Source organism: Oryctolagus cuniculus, chromosome 9 (genome assembly GCF_051225735.1).
Source record: "Oryctolagus cuniculus isolate XC-2025 breed Fujian yellow rabbit chromosome 9, ASM5122573v1, whole genome shotgun sequence".
Lineage (NCBI taxonomy): Eukaryota > Metazoa > Chordata > Mammalia > Lagomorpha > Leporidae > Oryctolagus > Oryctolagus cuniculus.
Window position 1 is genome coordinate 101,868,768 of NC_142875.1, and position 22,798 is coordinate 101,891,565.

The window sequence follows — 22,798 nt, forward strand, 5'->3', positions numbered from 1 at the left end:
GTACTTGGGTTCCTGCCACAGCCATGTGGAAGACATGGCTGGAATTCCAGGTTCTTGGCTTTCGCCTGACCCAAGCCTGGGTGTTATGGACATCTGAGGAACCAGTAGATAGAAATTCTTTCTTTCTCTCTCTCTCTCTCTCCCTCCTTCCCTCCCTCCCCCACTCCGTTACTCTGCCTTTCAAATAAATAAATAGACTGTTTTTAAAAAATAAAAAAGTTAAGTTTAAAAAAACTGCAATGAGAGCAAGAAATAAATTTTTCTGTGTGTTAAACTACTAAAAATTTAGGCAGTTTTTATTGTTAAAACAGTAACACACCCTATAAGTTCTGATTAATAAATTATCTATTAAATCTTAGAATGTTTTGATTCAGAAACAAATAAACATAGATGCTATTTTTTGTTTTCCTCTGTGTCTGAGAAATTAGTCCATGTAATTATTTATCCTGAAAACACAAAGTCCCTACAGGGAAAACCAAAGATGAATTCCAGTGACTCTCACTCCCTGAGGCTGAGATCTTCGATATAGTGTCCACCGACATCAAATCATGGCTGGCCTGTGTGGCCACTGGAAAATCGCAGAAGAAATAGCCTATGGTTCCCAGACTAAATTCATGGCAATTTCCATCTTCACCTCTCCTGGGCCGTTTGCTTTATAGGAAGCCAGCTGCCGTCTCAGGAGGAGAGTCAAGCATCCCTGTGGAGAGGCCCACTAGCACCAATGTGCAGGCTATGTTGAGTATCCTACGTGGGAAGCATGGTCTGCGTCCTCCATCAAAGCTTCCAGCCACCATAGCCCTGGCATGCGGATTGCAGTCTCACAGAAGACTGAGCCAGACACACAGGTAAGTGCTCTTGAATTCCTGACTCACAGAAACTGTGAAAAGTCATAAGGATGTATTGCTGGGGCTGGTGTTGTGGCTAACAGGCTAAGCCACCACCTTTGATGTCAGCATTGCATGTCAGAGTGCGGTTCAAGTCCTGTCTGCTCCACTTCTGATCCTGCTCTTTGCTAATGCGCCTGGGAAGGCAATGGAAGATCGCCCACGTATTTGGGCCCCCGCCAGCCATGTTGGAGACCTGGATGGCTTTTCTGGCTCCTGGCTTTAGCCTGGCCCAGCCCCAGTCATGGTGACCATTTAGGAAGTCAACCAGCAGATGGATGGTCTCTTTCTCTCTCCCTCTGTCACTCTGCCTTTCAGATAAATAAAATAAATCCTTAAATACATATCTATATATATTTATTATTGTTTTAAGTTTTAAGGTGACCTGAAATATGGTCAAAGGTAACACAATTCATGGTATTGCTATTTGTGGAAATTTCTAGATTCTTAAGAGCACTCTTCGTTGGGTAGTTTGTTCTTGAAACAATGTGAACAGAAAGAATCATTCTATTTATCTCCAAGGCACAGAAGGTTGTAACAATCCTGTAGCTAAAAGGATGTATGGTGGAATCATTTTATAATGGCAATATTGAGGAGTAAGGCTGAAAAATGTAAGCTGCTTTTGATGTCTTCTTGAAATCTTTAAACAGGGTGGGAGACCCTGGAATAAAAAGGATTACATTTAATCTTTAGGTGAATATTTTAACTAATACCATTATTATCATAAACATTTTAAAATGCCAGTTGAGGCCGGCATTGGCACAACGGCTGAGATGTGTCCACATCCCATCCCAGAGTTCCTGGGCTTAAGTCCCAGCTCTGTTCTAACTGGGTCAGAAGCAGAGCAGCCGGGATTCACACTGGCACTCACAGGGCCGGCACCGTGGCGTAGCAGATGAGGCTGCCATCTGCAGTGCCGGCATCCCATTTGGGCACCAGTTCAAGTCCCTGCTGCTCCACTTCCGATACAGCTCCCTGCTGTGGCCTCGGAAAGTGGTGGAGGATGGCCCAGGTCCTTGGGTCCCTGCACCCATGTGGGGGACCTGGAGAAGCTCCTGGCTCCTGGCTTCAGATAGGCACAGCTTAAGCCGTTGCAGTCAATTGGGGAGTGAACCAGTGGATGAAAGATTTCACTTTCTCTGTCTCTCTCTCTCTCTGTATTTCTGACTTTCAAGTAAATAAACATATTTCTTTTAAAATTTTTAATAAAATAAAAATTTCAACTGAAAATTCATAAACCTGATTTCAAAGAATCCAAATGGAACATCTAAATTTGGCCAGTCCTGTGCCTCTTCCTGCAGTGCCAGCATCCCATATGGGCACCAGTTTGAGACCCGGCTGCTCCATTTCTGATCCAGCTACCTGCTGATGGCCTGGGAAAGCAGTAGAAGATAATGCTTGGCCCCTGCACCAACATGCGAGACCTGGAAGAAGCTCCTGGTTCCTGGCTTCAGACTGGCCTATCCCTAGCCATTGCAGCCATTTTGGGGAGTGAACCAGCAGATGAAAGACCTTTCTCTCTGTCTCTCCCTCTCTTTGTCTATACCTCTGCCTCTCAAATAAATAAATAAATCTTAAGAAAAAGAAAAAGATGACACACACAAATATGGAAAAGAAAACTATTTGAAATCCTGTAGGGTCAGTATGTATTACAACAATAATACTGAGAAGGTAGAATTAATATGGGGCCCAAATGTGTCTTAGACCAGTTTACTCTCCCCTTCTCCCACTTACTGGCCTGTTACTCTCATATTTTCTTAAGATGGGTCAGCCAGTTAAGTAACTAAATCTCAATATAAATGGCAGAGATGGCAAGGAGAGTATGTGTTAAAAATCTCAGGAAATAAGTCTGACAAGAGATGCTTCATTTTGCATCAGAATCTTTGTCTTCTAAAGGAACTTACTAGAATGATGCAGTAGAGTTCCAGTGCATACATCAGCATCCACCGAGGTGGGTACCTTGGCCATTGAGCTGCTTTCCCCGGCGGGTAGTTGACAAAATTCTCCCAGCAGTAACAATACTCTAAGGAAACACAAATCTTGGTTCATTCAACAAGAACAATGATAAATTATTCAAAGAGAGCCCAACTTAAAAGTACCAGGATATTGAGGCCAGCACTGTGGCATAGTAGGTTAAGCATCTGCCTGCAGTGCTGGCATCCCATGTGGGCGCCGGTTTGAGCCCCAACTACTCCACTTCTGATCCAGCTCCCTGCTAATGGCCTGGGAAAGCAATTGAAGATGGCCCAAGCCCTTGGGCCCCTGCACCTACGTGGGAGACCTAGAAGAAGCTCCTGGCTCCTGACTTCGGATTAGCCCAGCCCCAGCCCTTGCTCGGGCCATCTGGGGAGTCCCAGTTGCTCCTCTTCCAGTCCAGCTCTCTGCTGTAGCCTGGGAGGGCAGTGGAGGGAGACCAGGAAGGGACACTGGGCTCCTGGCTTTGGATCGGCACAGCGCTGGCTGTGTCGGCCATTTGGGGAGTGAACCAACGGAGGGAAGACCTTTCTCTCTGTTCTCTCTCTCTCACTAACTCTACCTGTCAAATAATTTTAAAAATCCTAAAAAAAATACCAGGGTATGTCAAAAGGTTCATGGAAAATGAAATTAAAAGATAAGCTTATTTTGAAATAATAAATAAAAATTTTTGAATTCTATGCACAAACATCACCTAGGATCTTAATGGAAAATGTCTTAGGAAAAAATATGCATAGATTCTATTTTTTTACATGAAAATAAACTTTTCTTTTGCGGGCGCTGCGGCTCAATAGGCTAATCCTCCGCCTAGCGGCGCCGGCACACCAGGTTCTAGTCCCGGTCGGGGTGCCGGATTCTGTCCCGGTTGCCCCTCTTCCAGGCCAGCTCTCTGCTGTGGCCAGGGAGTGCAGTGGAGGATGGCCCAGGTGCTTGGGCCCTGCACCCCATGGGAGACCAGGAGAAGCACCTGGCTCCTGCCATCGGATCAGCGCGGTGCGCCGGCCGCAGTGGCCATTGGAGGGTGAACCAATGGCAAAGGAAGATCTTTCTCTCTGTCTCTCTCTCTCACTGTCCACTCTGCCTATCAAAAAAAAAAAAAAAAAAAAAAGGAAACTTTTCTTTTAATTCCATTTTCCACAAACTTTTTTTTTTTAAGTTTTTTTTCCCCATCTACTTGAAAGGCAGAGCAACAGAGAGGCAGATGGACAGACAGATATCTTCCATCTCCTGGTTCACCCCACAAATGCCCACAATGGTCATGGTTGGACCAGGCCAAAGCCAGGAACCTGGAACTCCATGCAGGTCTCCCAAGGGAGTGAAAAGAACCCAAGTATTTGAGCCATTCTCTTCTGCCTCCCAGGATGCATTAGCAAGAAGCTAGCTAGATTGGAAGCAGAGAAGCCATACTTCTCTTGTGTTATATGTTTCTAGCCTATTTGCTGTTGAATATGGGCTAGACTCCCTAAAAAGATCAAAGAAGTCCCTGTGAAGAAAGCTGAGAGCCCTAGTGATAAGAATGGAAAAGAAGGAAGAAGGCACCAGCATTGTGGTACAGCAAGTTAAGACACCACCTGCAATGCCAGCATCGCATATGAGCCTTGGATCAAGTCCCAGCTGCTCCATTAATCCAACTCCCTCCTAATGCACACTGAGAAAGCAGCAGATGATGACCCATGTACTTGGGCCCCTGCCACCTAATGGGAGACTCAGATGGAGCTCCTGGCTCCTGGATTCAACTTAGCCTACACCTGGCTACTGTAGCCATTTGGAGAATGAACCTGTAGATAGATCTTTCTCTCTTTCTGTCTCTGTGTGTGTGTGTGTGTGTCCTCTTTCTCTGTCACTCTGCCTTCCAAAGAAATAGAAAGAATAAAATAAAATTTTTAAATATTTATTTATTTATTTGAAAGGCAGAGTTACACAGAGAGACAGACAGAGAGAGGTCTTCCATCTGCAGGTTAACTTGCCAATTGGCCACAATGGCCAGAGCTGCACTATTCAGAAGCCAGGAGACAGGAGCCAGGAGTTTCATCTGGGTCACTCATGCGGGTGCAGGGGCCAAAGGTCTTGGGCCATCTTCTACTGCTTCCCCAGGCCATAGCAGAGAGCTGGATCAGAAGTGGAGCAGCCAGGACTCAAACCGGCACCCATATGGGACACTGGCACTGCAGGTGGCAGCTTTACCCGATATACCACAGCATTGGCCCCACTTTTTTTTTTTAAAGTGAGGGTTTAATGGGTTACGTTGCCACCTTTGTTGTCGGCATCTCATATGGACACGGGTTTGAGTCCCAGCTGCTCTACTTCTAATCCAGCTCCCTGCTGATGTGCCGGGGAAGGCAGCGGAAATGGCCCAGATGCTTGGGCCCCATACCAAAGTGAGAGACCCAGAAGAAGCTCCTGGCTCCTGTCTTCAGCCTGGCCTAGCTCTGACTATTGCAGCCGTTTTGAGGGTGAAACACTGGATGGAAGATCTCTCTCTTTCTCACTCTCTTTCTCTGTGTCTTTGCCTTTGCCTCTCCATAACTCTGCCTTTTGAATGAATAAATAAATATTAAAAAAAAAAGAGTGGAGAAAGAGGTTGCATTTCTGGTACTTTCCTTGCCATGAATTCATTATTTTGGAGCTTTCATTTCTGAGATTTCCAGTCCAGAATAACCAGGCTTTTGATCTAGCAGCACGCAGACCATGAGCCCACTGTTGTCTTTACCTGAGACGCTCATAACCCGGACAGTTACGCCGCTGGTAACGAGGTCCTTGAGCCCTTGCCGGTTCCGGCGATCCATGTGCTGAAATAGCCGAGCTACAAAAATTACCAGAGTCACACCCGGGTGTTGACTCAAAAATTCTCTAATCGCCGTGGAACATTCCCAGCAGGGGCTCCAAGACAAGAACCAGGTGATGGAGCAGCAGGTGGATGGGCCAAGCCGCCCCTCTGAAGTCAGCTTTTCTAGGAAGTTGACTTCCACGTGATTGGTGGTGTTCTTGCCCGAGCTGCGCCAGGTCTTGGAGCTTGCCCCCCACTTGATTTCGTAGAGCAGGCAGGCCTCTTTACGCAGTTCTTGGGGGTCAAAGAAGACTTCAAATTCCCAGGGTTCAATTCTTCTCCTGGAACACAAGGAGCATCTCCGAGTGGTGATGCAATCTTTAGAGTGATCTCAGAAATCATTCCACGGTCCCCTCTGCTCTTAGGCAGAAGTGACACATGGCGACTTTCTTCCCATTCTGTGTCTCCAAGTTACCTAGGGAGGTCTACCTGAATTAGCAGCTTCTCTCACAAACTTAGTGAAAAGGTTTTCTTCCCAGGTCACGTTCTTTGGTGACTGCTCTCCAATACCATTGTGCTTCCGTCTTAAATCCAGGTCTAAGTGCTTCCTTCTTTCTCTTTTAAAGCCTTCTCCTTGTGTTCTAACCTTTCTCTCTCACCTTAGAGGTTCTGTGTCCTAATCCTTATCCTCACGACTCTGCAGTGGATTGCACTAGTTTTTCTCAAATGCTGAAGCTTAAAGTTGCTACAAGCTTCTGTAGTCAAGTCTGAGAAAAGCAAGGCAGGCAACTGGTCTAGCGCTTAGAATGTCAACATTCTGGGGACCAGTGTTGTGGCATAGTAGGTTAAGCCTCCACCTGTGATGCCGGCATCTTGTGTAAGTGCCGGTTTGAGACTCAGTTGCTCCACTTCTGATTCAGCTCCCTGCTAATGGCCTGGGAAAGCAGCAGAAGATGGCCCAGGAGCTTTGGCCCCTGTACCCATGTGGGAGGCCCAGCAGAAGCTCCTGGCTTCTGGCTGCCACCCACATATAAGACCTGGATTGAGTTCCTGGCTCCTGGCTCTGGCCAGACCCAACTCCAGCTATTGTGAGCATCTGAGGAGTGAACCAGCAGAAGGGAGCTCTCCCTGTTCCTCTGTCTCATAAATAAATAAATAAATAAATACACAAATAACTGAGAAAATGAGTAATTTAGTCTCCAGATTCTTCCATTTTAGAATCCTGTATACTAAGTGGTTGCATGAAAGCAGCTCAAATTGTTCTCAATGGCATCCTTATACTTAATGCTGCAAGTCTGAAAGCTGTGACTTAGGGGAAACTCAAGATGGTGCTGAGGAATTTTCTTTACAATATGGCGGAGGCATAAGCTTACTATATACCACGTGTCCCCACTCATGCTCATGAGGATCACATTCTATTATGACATAGATCAGCCCTGCCACCCATCACGGGATAACTTACTCCTTCACACGATTTCCCTGTGACAGGCAGCCTGGGAAATGGGCAGATAATATGAAATCAGAGAGACAAAATACTTCCCTGGACGTTTCACCAAAAGCTATGTAAATATGTGATTTAAAAAGAGAAGAGGAATAGTAAGACAATAATTGAGAAGCAAGGTAGAATGCAATTTAATGCTTAACCAAAAGATATAGAAGCAAATACATAGGAAACAATAAGAGAAAACAAAATTCGAAAAGACAAAAATAAGAAAGAATTAGAAGATAAAAAAAGAAAAATGGAGTAATACAAAAGGCTGCTGTCCTACAGCTCTTAAATACCCATTTATTCCAGATTGAATTAAGTGAGCACGAGAGTGTTATTCTTACCTCAACGTGTAATCCTTGTTTGAAGGACCTGTTGACAAAAACATGATTATGTCAAATAACACCCAAATACAAATTCATTTCCTAAGAAAAGTACTCCGGGGGGCTAGCATCATAGCATAACAGGTTAATCTGCTGTCTGCAATGCCAGCATCCCATATGGGTGCTGCTTCGAGTCCCAGCTGCTCCACTTCCAAACCAGCTCCCTGCTAATGGGCCTGAGAAAGCAGCACAAGATGGCCCAAGTCCTTGGGGCCCTGCACCCACATGGGAGACCCAGATGAAGTTCCTGGTTCCTAGCTTCAGCCTGGCCCAGCCTTGGCTATTGTGGCCATTTGGGGACTGAACCAGCAGATGGAAGACCTCTCTCTCTGCCTCTGCCTCTGCCTCTCTGTAACTTTGCCTTTCAAATAAATAAATCTTCTAAAAAAATAAAAATGAAAATGTGCTCTATGTCTACAAACCTCCCAATTACAACAGAAAATGGAATTAGAAGATTTTCTCATGGATTAATTGTGTTTGATCAGCTCATTGCAACAACAAAAAGCTATGCTAAAGCCTATTTGTTCAGGTGTCCCATTCCAAACCAGAAAATCCTTCTTAAGACTCCAACAAAAATGATTAAGTGCAGTGCAAAAGTCCCTTCTCAGGGATCCTGGGTATAACTTCTTTTTTCCTCCAATTTTTTAAAAACATTGGGCCAAGTTTATAAAAAATGAAAAGATATATTTATTTATTTGAAAGAATTACAAAGAAGGAGAGGCAGAGAGCCTCCATCTGCTAGTTCACTCTCCAGATGGCCACAGTGGCCAGGGGCAGGCCAGGCCAAAGCCAGGACTTAGAAGCCTCATCTTGGGGGCTGGTGCTGTGGCACAGCGGGTTAACGCCCTGGCCTGAAGTGCCAGCATCCCATATGGGCACCGGTTCAAGTCCTGGCTGCTCCACTTCCTATCTAGCTCCCTGCTGTGGCCTGGGAAAGCAGTAGAAGATGGCCCACGTGGGAGACCCGGAAGAAGATCCTGGCTCCTGGCTCTCTGTGTAACTCTGACTTTCAAATAAAATAAATGAATCTTTAGGGCCGGCGCCGCAGCTCACTAGGCTAATCCTCCGCCTTGCGGCGCCGGCACACCGGGTTCTAGTCCCGGTCGGGGCGCCGGATTCTGTCCCGGTTGCCCCTCTTCCAGTCCAGCTCTCTGCTGTGGCCCGGAGTGCAGTGGAGGATGGCCCAGGTGCTTGGGCCCTGCACCCCATGGGAGACCAGGAGAAGTACCTGGCTCCTGCCTGCCTTAGGATCAGCGCGGTGCACCGGCCGCAGCGCACCGGCCATGGCAGCCATTGGAGGGTGAACCAACGGCAAAAGAAAACCTTTCTCTCTGTCTCTCTCTCTCACTGTCCTCTCTGCCTGTCCAAAAAAAAAAAAAAAAAAAAAAGAATCTTTAAAAAAAAAAGCCTCATCTTGGTGTCCTACACAAGTTCTGGGGCTCAAGTTGTTGAGCCATCTTCTGCTGCTTTCCCAGGTGCATTAGCAGGGAGCTGGATCAGAAGCAGAGCAGCCAGGACTAAAACCAGTACCCATCTCAGACAGCACCCTAACCAACCACACCACAATACCAATCCCTCCCCTTGACCTCACTTTCTATTTATTTATTTTATTTATTTGACAGAGAGAGGGAGAAAGAGAGTAAGAGGGAACACATGCACTGGTTCACTCCCCAATTGCCTGAGGCAGCTGGGGCCGGGCCAGGCTAAAGCTGGGAGTCAGGACATCTCTCACAGGGGTGGTAGAGACCTAGCTGCTATCCCAAGATGCACATTAGCAGGAAGCGGGTAATCCACAGCTGAAGCCAAGACTTGAACCAAAGCATTCAAAATGGGTAAGGGTATCTCAGCCATGGCTTAACCAGTAGGCCAAACACTCATTCCTCCTGGCTATAGCTTCCATATGGCTTCATTCACACGTGTACTTCGTCATGGCAGTTATCATAGTGACACATAATGGTTATATATTATTTATATATGCTTGTTACAACACTGAGGGGTAAGTCATGTGAGATGCCCTTCCCCACCCTGCCACACTGCCTGCAACCCGTGAGCAGCATTCATTTATGAATAAAGGGTGGATGAGTTTCACCACTGCCCACTATAAACACTTTTCTGTCACCTCTATTTCTCTTAAATTAAAAAAAAATAATTTATTTTCATTTATATTTGAAAGAGAGACAGAGAGGCAGATGGAAATCACTGATTCACTCCCCAACTGCCCTCAACAGCCCAGGCTGGGCCAGGCTGAAACCAGGAAACTGAACTCCATCTGGGTCCCATCTGGGACCCAAGTACTTGAGCCATCACCTGCTGCGTCCAAGGTGATAGTAGTGGGAAGCTGGACCACAGGCATGGTAGCCACTTGTGATACGGGCTACAGGCATCTGAAGCAGCTATCTAACCACTGTACCGAATGCTCACTCCTAAAGTTCATTGTTTATTTGAAAGAGATTCCAATTCCAGTTCATTCCTCCAAGTGCCTGCAACAGCTAAGACCATGCCAGGCCAAGCCCAGGAGCCAGGAACACAATCCAGATCTCCCGTGTGGGTAGCACAGACCCAGCTACTTGGGGATGGAACTTAAGTATTCTGATGTGAAAGGCATGCATTTTAACCAGTGCTTTAACCACTAGGCTAAATGGCACTCTCTCTTCTCTATTTTTCTGGTTTAATTAACCTTTCTCTCTTTTTTGATTCTGCCTTAGGCTGTAGGATGGAACCCAACATCAGTAGTATCATTATTTACTTCACAACCCAATTAATCACTAAAAATATTTCATCACCTAACTCAGAAATAACAAAACTAATGGAATAAGCCAGCCCATATACTTACATGTGGGTATAAGATCAAAAAATTTGTGGGGCTGGCACTGTTGCCCAATGGGTTAAGCTGCTGCCTACAGTACCAGTGTCCTATATGGGCACCAGTTCAAGTCCTGGCCACTCCCAGTCCAGCTCCCTGCTAATGAATCTGGGAAAGCAGCAGAGGATGGCCCAAGTACTTGGGCCCCTGCACCTATGGGGAGACCTGGAAGAAGCTCCTGGCTCTTGGCTTTGGCCTGGCCCAGCTCCAGCTATTGTGTCCATTTGGGGAGTGAACCAGTGGATTCTGTCTATTTGTCTCTGTCTCTGTCTCTCTCTCCATCTCTGTAACTCTGCGTTTCAAATAAATAAATCTTTCTTTAAAAGAAAAAAGCAAGAAACATTATCCTAAGTGTAACATGAAGAATAAGTCTTTCTTAAAAAGAAAGCACAGGGGCCGGTGCTGTGGCATAGTGGGTAAAGCCACCTCCTGCAGTGCCAGCATCCCATATGGGCGCCACTTCGAGTCCCGGCTGCTCCATTTCCCATCCAGCTCTCTACAATGGCCTGAGAAAGCAGTAGAAGATGGCCCAAGTCCTTTGGCCCCTGCACCCATGTGAGAAACCTGGAAGAAGCTCCTGGCTTCAGATCAGCCTGGCTTCAGATCGGCACAACTCCCAAATTTAAAAAAAAAAAAAAAAAGTAAATAATTTTTAGAAAATCCAGATTCCTTTCCGTGACCTACAAGCCCAGCATGATCAATTCGTGTCCAGCTCCCTCCACGTTCCTTCAGCCACCTTATCTTCCTCCTGTCTCTCAGACCTGCCACGCTCACCCTGGCTTTAGGACTTGTACAATTTCTTCTTCTTGGACTGCTCTTCCTTGCGCCTCCTCATTCAGGCTTTAGCTCTGCATGTACACCCATAACGGGGCCTGTAACATCATAGGAATTCACGTGGACACTTGACTGGCGATGGCTGTCTCCTCCAACAAGCTGCCCTCAACTCCCACAGCCGGCCCCTGTAACCAGCGGTTTTTGCTATCAAACAGTGTAGGTGGACTTCTTTGTGCTTTTGTTTTCTTGAAAGAGCAACACAGAAAGAGAAAGAAGCAGAGAGATCCTCCAGCTTCTGCTTCGTTTCCCACATGCCCACAACATCTGGGGCTAAGTTAGGATCTAAAAGCCAGGAACTCCATCCAAATCCCACACTTGGGTGGCAGGAACCCGGGAAACTTGAGCCATCACCTGCTGTTCCCAGGTGCACAGTGGCAGGAAGCTGGAAAGGAAGCAGTAGAAGGACTGGAATCCAGGGCCGTGTGTGATGTGGGAGTCCCAAGCAGGGGCTTAACCACTGCACCACAATGATTGCCTTTCTCTGTGTCTTTAAAAGTCTTCCTTTTGCCCCAACACTCTTTGATATCCCTGTGATCTGTGGTAGTTTACTCATACATATCCTGGACTCCAGGCTCCTGCTATTCCCAAATCTGAAGCCAGGAGCTTCTTCTGGGTCTCCCACGAGGGTGCAGGGCTCCAAGGACTTGAGCCATCTTCTACTGCTTTCCCAGTTACATTAGCAGGAAGCTGGATCAGAAGTGGAGCAGCCGGGACTCAAACTGGCACCCATTTGGGACACCAGCACTGCAGGCAGCAGCTTCATCTGCTACAACATAATGCCAGCCCCTTTAACTGCTATTTAAACTGTTATATTTTTGTTTATTCTTTTCATTAAAAGCACTGATTTAATCAACATTGTTTGGGAGCATGGATTTTGTTTAATTATATTATAATTAATATTGATTAATGATAGGAAAGTTGGAAAATGCCCAAGGACCCAAGCAGAAGCAGAGCACACACACATGCAATTGTCATACTGTTCTAGAATACAGAGTTTGCCAGGCCCCAGATACATTTTACCTTTCTCGGAAGCCATGGTGTCTGACTCTGGACTCCTTCCTCTGGAGTTGTGGAGCTCATGGCACCTCCCTGCAAGGTGCCTGGACTTTGTATCTTTGGGTGTGCCCATCACCACCTGCTTCGTGAGGGTGTGGAATGAGGAAGACTCACACCTGAGTTTCGGGCAATAACTGGGTACCTAACCTGTACAAACAGGTAGCAGATTAGAAGGAAGTGTGGGGATTTGCATCTTCCGTGATAAGAAAGTTGATGATATCAATAATAATAACCCTGTAGAGTAGATCCCTGGGACTACCAAGTTCCAAACCCCTTTGACAATATTTCTTTTTTCCTTTAAGTTACAATGAAGGCAAGACTGACCCATCATTCTTTAATGGGAAGAAGTGAGGAAGAACAAAAGTAAGAGATAATTAACCTGTAAGTTCTCACCGTTACCTGGTGAGAACACTTCGTAGTACTCACTTCCTCTCATTCTGCTCTTTGCCCCCAAATCCCATGTTGGAAAGGGGAGGGGCATTATTAGATGCTAAATCAGAAGGACCTTGACCTATGAGTCAGGTTTTTGGTGCTCTCTCTTCCTCCTTGAAGCTCAGGTTAAGGATATGGCCAAGTCCACTTCTGCCTTTTTATCCCCCTTGAAAAAGTGAATGCTCTACTTCTCTCCTGTCATTGCCCTCTGTTGCCCAAACCCTGGGTCAAGTTCAAGTTACAAATTCCTGAGTCTCGGCACCCACTCCAGATCTGAGTTCACTGTCTTAAAGACCTAAGTCTCCCTCTAGGGTCTCAAATCTAGAGCCACAGAACTTTGAATCTCAAGGCCTCATAAACCATAAATGTAGACTTGACTTAGTTATGAAAGATAAGCAGGGGCCACCACAAGATAAAGCAGGTATGTGGACAGACAGAGGAGTGTTTTCAACAAAAAGCAAAAATCCAGCATCATAAACAAAGATCCTTCAGAGACCAAAGTTTTCCAAGTAAGCCAAGTACAGAATAGTGCTGGAATAAAGGTATTAGTTGTGGTGCCCCAATTTTTCCCAATCAATACACAACTCACAGTTACGGATGCAAAAGCAGAGGATTATTCATTCCAGCTGGCTGGTACCTACTATCCACACACCACAGAGAATGGATGGAAGGCCCCTTCCCTTATTTTCCTGTAGTTTTTATACTCTTTCACAAACAAGTGCATGCGTAGGCTTCTTCCTTATTCTCTATACGGCAGCTTTTACAAACCTAAGCATTTCATTGGTGCTGTTAAATGTAAAGGGCTTTGACATCACAAAGTGAGAAGTCTCAAAGGAGGAAGTGAAGAAAAAGAGAAAGCTGAGGTTTGCAATTGTGGTCTGCAATTCCGCAATCCCTGGAATTTTTTGCCATTTCTCGCTTCCGGGAACTCGGCCTGTTCCTCTTCTACCTGACTTGGAGCCTGTCGTGGCATTACAATGGGCAAGTAAGCAAGCCAGAATACAAAAGCAGAAACAGCAATGAGCAGGTTTGGGCTTTATAACCCCAGTCTTTACATTTCAGTTCCCACAAGTTATTTTCTATTATCTAAGGTATCCTATTTAATAAAGGAGAGAGGTGTTTTGTTTTGGGCTCATGGTTCTGGAGGTTCACAGTCCAAGACTGGACGGACTGTATTGGTTCGGCCTCTGGGGATGGTGTTCTCATGGGCAGAATCCTGAGGGCATTGCAAGAGGGAACATGTGTGTGCTTATGTCTATCTGATCTCTTATAAAGCTGTCAAGATCTAATCACCAGGGCTTCATCCTAATGAGCCAATCCAATCTAATCACTTCCCAAAGGTGCCCCCTCCAGACACTAAAACTGGATTCAGTTCCCACCCTCTTAGTACCATTAACATGAGACTCTGGGGATCAAGCCTTTAATACGTGAACCTTGGTATGGGGGGGGGGGGGGTACCTCCAACATCCAAACTAATATCCAAGCTATAACCATAAAGGTAGGTTAATGGCCCCCAAAATAGCCATGTCCTAATCTATGAAATCCATGTGAATGTTACCTGACATGACAAAAGGGCTTTAGTAGATTCAATGAAGCAACAGATCTTGAAATGAGAGGTTACTCTGGCTTATCCAGATGGGGACAGTCTACTCACAAAGTGCTTATGGGAGGGAGCTGAGAGGCTCAGAGCCAGAAGAAAATGTGAAGACGGTGTTACACAATGTGGTCGTTGGCTCAGAGGGGCCATAACTCAGGAAATGAGAACGGCCTTCTCAAAGCTGGCAGAGGTAAGGACACGGGCTATTCCCTAGGGAATCCAGAGGGAATGGTCCCCAGTGACACTTTGATTTTAGATCAGTGAGGCCCACTTTGTACTTATGACTTCCAAAACTGTAAGACCCATTGTTTCATACCATTCAGCTTGGTGTACTATGTTGCACAGTGATAGGAAGCTGAGAGAGCCATTCACAGGAGGTGCACTTGCGGTAGTTAAGGTGGTGTGTAACTCGGGGTTTTACTCCACTGGAATCCCTACTGAGCACTCTATCTTCTGTTTTGTTTAAGAAAACTTGGAGCAATGAAATCTATTGACTAGCAGGACATTGTAAAAGAGGTCAAAGATAATCGACTATAAAACTAACTAACTATAAACTAACTCAGTTTAGGTCAGTGTCCTGTGCCTGGAAATTTATGAGTTTTGAAAAATGTGTACATACAGGAGCTGGCATTATGGAGCAGTGGGTTAATCAGCTGCCTGCAATGCTATCATTCCATGCAAACACCAATTCAAGAGCCAAGTCCCAACTATTCCACTGCCAATCCAGCTCCCTGCTAATGCTCCTGGGAAAGCAGAAGATGGCCCAAGTGCTTGGGTCCCTGCCACCCACGTGGGAGACATAGATAGATTTCCTGGCTCCTTGCTTCAGCCTGTCCCAGCCCCAGCTGTTATGCACTTTGAGGAGTGAACCAGTGGATGGAAGATCTCTCTCTTGATCTCTCTTGATCTCTCTCTCTCTCTCTTTTGTAACTGCCTATTAAATAAATAAATCAGCCTTAAAAAAAAAAGACACTAAGATATTCTTCTATATTTTCTTCTAGTATTCATATAGTTTTAATTTTTAGCTTTTACATTAGATCTATTGTCTTTTTATTTTTATTTTATTTTATTTTATTTAAATATTTATAATATGTATTTGAAAGACAGAGGGAGAGAGAGAAAGACCTTCCATGCCCAAATGGCCATAACAGCTGGGGCTGGAACAGGCCGAAAACAGGGGCCAGGAAGTCCATCCAGGCCTCTCATATGGACTGCAGGGCCCAAGTACTTGGACCATCTTCTGATGCATTCCAAGTGCATTATCACAGAGCCGTATCAGAAGCAGCTGGGATTAGAACTGGTGCTCTAAATAGGCAGTGGCTTAGCGTGCTATACCACAATGCTGGCCCACTATGATCGACTTTAAATTAATTATCTGTATGATATTATATCAGGGTCAGGGTTCATTTATTTTCTATATGGATATCTATATTTTTGCCCACGTGATTATCTGTTTTTCAATAGCACCATTTGTTAAAAAGACTGTACCTTTCATTGAATTACCTTGGTGTCTCTTTTTTTTAATTAATTTTTTTTTTATTTCAGAGGCAGAGAGAGAGAGATCTTCTATTCATGGTTTCACTCCCCAAATTGCAACAACAGGACCAGGCTGAAGCTAAAAGCCAGTAACTCCAAAGGGTCTCCCACCCATGTGTCAAGTACCCAAGGACTTGAACCATCATCTGTTGCTTCTCAGGGTTTACATTAGCAGGAAGCTGATTGGAAGCAGAGTAGCAGGGCTCAATCCCAGGTACTAGGATCTGCATTCCAGCAGATGATCCTTTAAAAAAAAAAAAAAAGTTTATTTGAAAGGCAGAGTCATAGAGAGAAGGAGAAGCAGAGATTTTCCATTTGCTGGTTCATTCTCTCATTCCCCAAATGGCCAGAATGGCCAGGGTTGGGCCAGGCTGAAGCCAAGAGCCGGGAACTTATTCGAGATCTCCTCTCCCACATGGGTGCAGGGATCCAAGCACTTGGGCCATCTTCTGCTGCCTTCTCAGGCACATTAGCAGGGAGCTGGACTAGAAGGGAAGAAGCTAGGAGTGCGCCTATGTGGGATTACAGCATTGCAGGTGGTGGCTTAACCTACACCATAGCACTGGCTCCTCAAGCAGCTGCTTCTACCCATTGTACTACAATGCCCACCCCAGTATTTTTATTGAAAATCAATTGACCAGGGGCCAGCACCATGGAGCAGGTTAATCCTCTGCCTGCGGTGCTGGCATCCCATGTGAGTGCTGGTTCCAGTCCCAGCTGCCCCTCTTCCAATCCAGCTTTCTGCTGTGGCCCAGGAAGGCAGTGGAGGATGGCCCAAGTGCTTGGGCCCCTATACCCACATGGGAGACCAGGAAGAAGCACCTGGCTCCTGGCTTCGGGTCAGTGCAGCTTCAGCTGCTACGGCCATCTGGGGAGTGAACCAATGGAAGGAAGACCTTTCTCTCCCTCTCACTGTCTGTAACTCTACCTCTCAAATAAATAAATAATCTTTAAAAAAAAGAAAATCAATGACCATATACAATCACACAAAAATTTGTGCAAATTCATAATATCCCAAAAAGCAGAAACAACCCAAATGCCCACCCATGAATGAATGGGCAAATAAGTGGTGGTACATCCATACAGTGGAATACTATTCAGTCATAAGGAGGAATGGAGGGCTGGCGCTGTGGTGTAGTGGCATAAGCGTCCACATGCAGTGCCGGCATCCCATATGGACGCCGGTTCATGTCCTGGCTGCTCCTCTTGCAATCCAGCTCTCTGCTATGGCCTGGAAAGCAGTAGAAGATGGCTCAAGTTCTTGGGCCCCTGCACCCACGTGGGAGACCCAGAGGAAGGTCCCCGCCCCTGGCTTCAGATCGTTGCAGTTCCAGCCATTGTAGCCATCTGGGGAATGAATCAGCAGATGGAAGACTTCTCTCTCTCTCTCTCTCTCTCTCACTCTCGCTCTCGCTCTCTGCCTCTCTTTCTCTGTAACTCTGCCTTTCAAATAAATAAATCTTTAAAAAAAAAGTTTTCACAGTTCATTTTTTTTAAAGATTTTATTTATTTATTTGAGAGGTAGAGTTATAGACCTAGAGAGACAGAGACAGAGAGAAAGGTCTTCCATCTGTTGGTTCGCTCCCCAAATGGCCTCTATGGCCTTAGCCAGGCTAATCCAAAGCCAGGAGCCAGGAGCTTCCTCTGGGTCTCCCACACGGGTGCAGGGGTCCAAGGACTTGAGCCATCTTCTACTGCTTTTCCAGGCCGTAGCAGAGTTGGATGGGAAGAAGAGCAGCTGGCACTCAGACCTGCCACACCACAGCACCAGCCCCTCGGTTTTTTAAAAAAAGAAAAAAAAGTTGATGGAGTGGGGCCAGCATTGTGGCACTGTGAGTTGAGCTGCAGTTTGAGATACTGGCATCCCATGTTGGAGCACCTGTTCAAGTCCCAGCTGCTCTGCTTCCGACCCACTCCCTGCTAATGCACCTGGGAAAGCAGCGGAAGATGGCCCAAGTGCCATGCTCAAGTGAGACCCAGATGGAGTCCTGGCTCCTGGCTTCAGCCTGGCCCCAACCCTGGGCCTTTAAAGGGTAAGCCAGTGAATGGAAGCTCTCACAAATAAATAAAGTAGACCAATAATTATTGGGGAGAAAGAAGAATTGGGTTTTAGAGGAACCGCTGTAGCTGCAGTGCCAAGAATAGGTTATAGTCATAAGCTTGCCACAGATACAAGGGAAGGGAAACTGATCATGTGAGAAAGAAGTCCCTCAACTGGTCCTTTCCTTTACCTGTTTCTCTCTTGTAAGGAGCCTTGAGTATATTTTAATAGAACTGCTCTTTCCTATTTTCACCAGCAGAGGGCAGAAAAGCAACAGAATTAGCAGAGCCAAACCCTAAAACACATCTCAAGTCCTTCTCAAGTGCCCATATGGGATGCTGGCATCACAGGAGATGGCTGCATCTGCTATGCCACAGTGCAGGCCCCAGAATCTGTATCTTATCTGTCTGCCTACTTTTCAAAGTAATGGAGTTCAGGACAGACAATCCCAAAATATGTAAGCTCGGCATCGCAGGGAACAGCAGAGGCAGGAAGGTCACGCACTTCTCCCCAACCTTCTCCCCTGAGGAAGACCAGAAACCAGGTCTCTGACCATCCTCTGAAGAAAACCTTCACGGCAGAGGTAGTGCCCACGTCCGGAGAAAAGGAACATGCTTACCCGTGAAGACACAGAGAGGCCAAAAGAAGCTGAACAAACAGCCCTTGCTAAGTTCCCTCCAGTTTATTTCTCTTTAAACACCTCCTTCATCCATCATACTTCCACACAACTGTCCCCTCTGTCCATCAGCATAGAACAACACAAGCCTCCCGGCAATTTTAGAAATTACCCAATGGGTGGGCATTTCGCTTAGCAGTTCACACACCCCTTTCCCACGTGAGAGTGCCTGGGTTCAGTTCCCTTCTGACTCCAGCTCCCTGCTAATGCCTGGGACACAGTGGTGACAATGCAAATAAACTGGGTTCCTGCCACCCACATGGGAGACCTCAGCTGAGTTCTTAGATCCTGGTTTCAGCCTGGCCCAGCCCCGGCTGTTTCAGGCATACAAGGAGTGAACCAGTGGATGGGAGATCTTTCACTGCTGTCACTCTGCCTTTCAAATAAATAAACCGAATAAATAAAATTTAAAGAGAGTGGGAGGGTGGGTATGGTGGTAAGAGTCACTATATTCCTAAAGTTGTACTTTTGAAATTCGTACTCTTTAAATAAAAGGTTTCTTTGTGGGGGGAGGGGATTACAACAGTTAAGAAAAAGAGGGGGGGCCAGCGCCATGGCTCACTTGGTTAATCCTCCGCCTGCAGCGCCAGCATCCCATATGGGCGCCGGGTTCCAGTCCCGGTTGGGGTTCTAGTCCCAGTTGCTCCTCTTTGAGTCCAGCTCTCTGCTGTGACTCAGGAAGGCAGTGGAGGATGGCCCAAGTGCTTGGACCCCTGCACCCGCTTGGGAGACCAGGAGGAAGCACCTGACTCCTGGCTTCGGTTCAGCATAGCTCTGGCCATAGTGGCCATTTGGGGGGTGAACCAATGGAAGGAAGACCTTTCTCTTTCTCCTAACTCTAAAAAGTAAAAAATTAAGAAAAAGAGAGAGAGAATTCTGAGCCACTCTCTTTCTGTTTCTCAAATATGTAAATAAATAATTTTTTTTTTAATTAAAATTGGCCGGCACTGTGGCGTAGTGAGTAAAGCCGCTGCCTGCAGTCCTGGCATCCCATATGGGCACCAATTCAAGTCCTGGATGCTCCACTTCCGATCCAGCTCTCTGCTATGGCCTGAGAAAGTAGTGGGAGATGGCCCAAGTACTTGGGCCCCTGCACCCGTGTGGGAGACCCAAAAGAAGCTCCTGGCTCCTGGCTTTGGATCGGCACAGCTCCGGCTGTTGTGGCCAATAGGGGAGTAAACCAGTAGATGGAAGACCTCTCTCTCTCTCTCTCTTTCTCTCTCTCTCTCTCTGCCTCTCCTTCTCTCTGTGTAACTGTGACTTTCAAAAAAATAAAAAAAACTTTTTAAAATAATTAATTAATTTAATTAATTAAAATTAAAGGTTCCGATACTGTGGCACAGCAGGTTAAGCCTCTGCTTGCAACACGGGCGTCCCCCATTGGAGTGCCAGTTTGAGTCCTGGCTCCTCTGCTTGTTACCCAGCTTCCTGGTAATGCAGCTGGGATGGCCCTGGGTGATGGTTCAAGGACTCGGATCCCTGCCATTCGTAGGAGACCAGGATGGAGTCACTGACTCGTCACGTTGGCCTGGCCCAGAACTGGCACTTAGAGCCACTTTGGGAGTAAACCAGCAGATGGAGGATCTTCATTTCTCTGTCACTCTGCCTTTCAAATAAATATCTTTTTGTAAAAAATATTAAAGTTTAAACAAGTGGGGCATTGAAACTAGCAGTTAAGATGCGGTCATTGGGCCAGTGCCGTGGCTCACTAGGCTAATCCTCCACCTGCGGTGCGGGTACTCTGGGTTCTAGTCCCGGTCTGGGCGCCAGATTCTGTCCCGCCTGCCCCTCTTCCAGTCCAGCTCTCTGCTTGTTGAAATGAAAAAAAATATATATATATACACCCATATATATAGATAGATAGATAGATCTAGTAGATGCTGAATATCAATTGCTTTTTGCTTCTGTGCTGCGCTGCTTGCTCAATGACTTAATGCGGGATGTCCAGTGTAAGAAAGGGGGAGGGGTAATTATACCTCCATGACAGGCTTCACAAACTCCAGGAAGGCGGGAAGGTCCAATTCTTAGAAAACGAAACTTAGTAAATACTTCCTGAAATTGATGGTCTCCTACTTCCTTGTGTGGCCACTTCCTTCTGAGACGCGTAGTCCCGGACTGCTGAGGTGCACCAATAAAATGCTCAAATTTAGGTAACTGACATATAAAGAATAAAGAACGTGCGTAATGACGAATATACTTGTTTACTCAAGTACACAAAAACGCTGAGAAGGTGAGAGGCGGGGCTTCTCACCCCCGCACTGCACTATGTTGTATGTGTCGGTGGGAGCCCCAGCTCCTGGCAATAAAACAATAAATCCTCTTGCCCTTGCATCTGTGGCTGTCTTTTGTGGGTTAATTGGGAAAGGTCTCGGATCCCATAATTCAACATGCTGTGGCCTGGGAAGGCAGTGGAGGATGGCCCAAGTGCTTGGGCCCTGCACCTGCATGGGAGACCAGGAGGAAGCACCTGGCTCCTGGCTTTGGATCAGCGCAGCGCAGCGGCCGTAGCAGCTATTTGAGGGGTGAACCAATGGAAGGAAGAACTTTCTCTCTCTCTCTCTCTTTCACTGTCTAACTCTGCCTGTCCAAAAAAAAGATGCCGTCATCCATGTGAGAGTGCCTGGGTTCAATTCCCAGTCCTAGCGCCAGACTCCAGCCTCCTGCTGGTGCAGACCCTGGGAGACAGCATTGATGGCTGAAGTTGTTTGGTCCCTGCCACGTGACATCTGTACCGAATCCTGTCAACAGGCTTCGGCCCTGGCCAGGGGCTATTACAGACATTCGAGAAGTGAACTAGTGGATGGAAGTCTGTCTGTCTCTCTGGCTCTCAAATTAAAATAATAAAATAAAATAAATCTATTTATTGATTCAGAAGGTAGGGTGGCATATGCATACACATGGAGAACAAGATCTTCCATCCACTGTTTCACTCCGCAAATACCCACAACAGCCAAGGGTGGGCCAGGCAGAAGCCAAAAGCCAGGAGCCAGGAACTCCATCCTGGCTCCCACGTGGATGGCAGGGGCCCAAGTACTTAGGCCATCTTCTGCTTTTGAGGCGCGTTAGCAGAGAGCTGGATCAGAAGTGGAGAAGCGAGACTCAAATCAACACTCCAACATGGGATACAGGCATCCTGAGTCGTGCCTTACCCCACCATGCCTGCCCCACCGAAGTTTTTTAAATAAAAAATAAAAAGGAATCATGGTCCCAGAAAATAGAGGGCAGAGCTGGAACCGCAGTGGCCCCATCAAAGCAATGCTGTCTTTACCAAAACCACCAGCTGTCTTCTGTTCCTTTACTTTCTCAGCTCTTTCTTCAATGGACATAATCGGAAAGTGACTTGGAAAAGCACTGATGTAAGCTATTATTGTTGGCATCATCCAAGTTAGTGATTGTTCCACTAAAACTTGTTCTAGATGATTATGCAAAGTTAATCTCCCACTAATACCTGCCAGAAGGGTTTCTCACCCCGGTTTTTTTGTGTTCGGTGATATTTAGAGAAACCACAAGCTCTCGTGCCTTTTCTCCAGTCTCCTTATGAACTGCTCATATTCACTGCTTATTCTACCCTGAAGCCCTAGCTGGACAGAGATTTCACGCAAACATTTTTGTGTCCATGCTACATAATGACGACAGCACTCTGAATGTCTTCAGTGTTCAGCATAGTAAACGGGTAAATAAATTATACAACAGGCATGTGTGGATTACTATTCAGCCAGAGAAAAACATTGTATCCACACCTATCAACCTATGCAAACCCCCAAAAAATAAATAAATTGAGGGGCCGGAGCTGTGGCATAGTGGGCTAAGCCTCCGCCTGTGGTGTCCGTCTCCCATATAGGTACTAGTTCTAGTCCCAGCTGCTCCACTTCTGATCCAGCTCTCTGTTACGACTTGGGAAAGTGGTGGGAGATGGCCCAAGTGCTTAGGCCCCTGCACCTGCATGGGAGACCTAGAAGAACTCTTGGCTTCAGATTGGCCCAGCTCTGGCCGTTGCAGCTACTTGGGGAGTTAACCAGCTAATGGAAGATCTTTCTCTCTGTTCCCCACCCCCATAACTCTACTTCTCAAATAAATAAAAATCTTTAACATAATAAATAAATAAATAATTGAGATAAATAAAGAATAGAGAAGAAAAAAAGGGATAGATAAAAATATATTCCAATATTGCTTATATGAAGTTTACCATTTATGAAAAAATGCTTATACTATGTATGGATACAATGCATGCAGTAAAATGTTGAAGAAATGAATGGAAGAACATGTACC

At 46.2% G+C, this 22,798-nt stretch overlaps 1 protein-coding gene across 1 annotated transcript; it reads right to left on the minus strand.

Annotated features, from left to right (window-relative positions):
• Positions 1-1,225: 1,225 nt before the first annotated feature.
• Positions 1,226-12,271, minus strand: APOBEC1 (apolipoprotein B mRNA editing enzyme catalytic subunit 1; the record flags this gene model as incomplete). The annotated part of the gene is given in 5 exon segments (NM_001082341.1): positions 1,226-1,545; positions 2,789-2,907; positions 5,569-5,966; positions 7,456-7,483; positions 12,212-12,271. Coding segments are annotated over 5 exon segments (711 nt in total). The 3' UTR covers positions 1,226-1,395.
• Between the last annotated feature and the right edge of the window lie 10,527 nt (positions 12,272-22,798).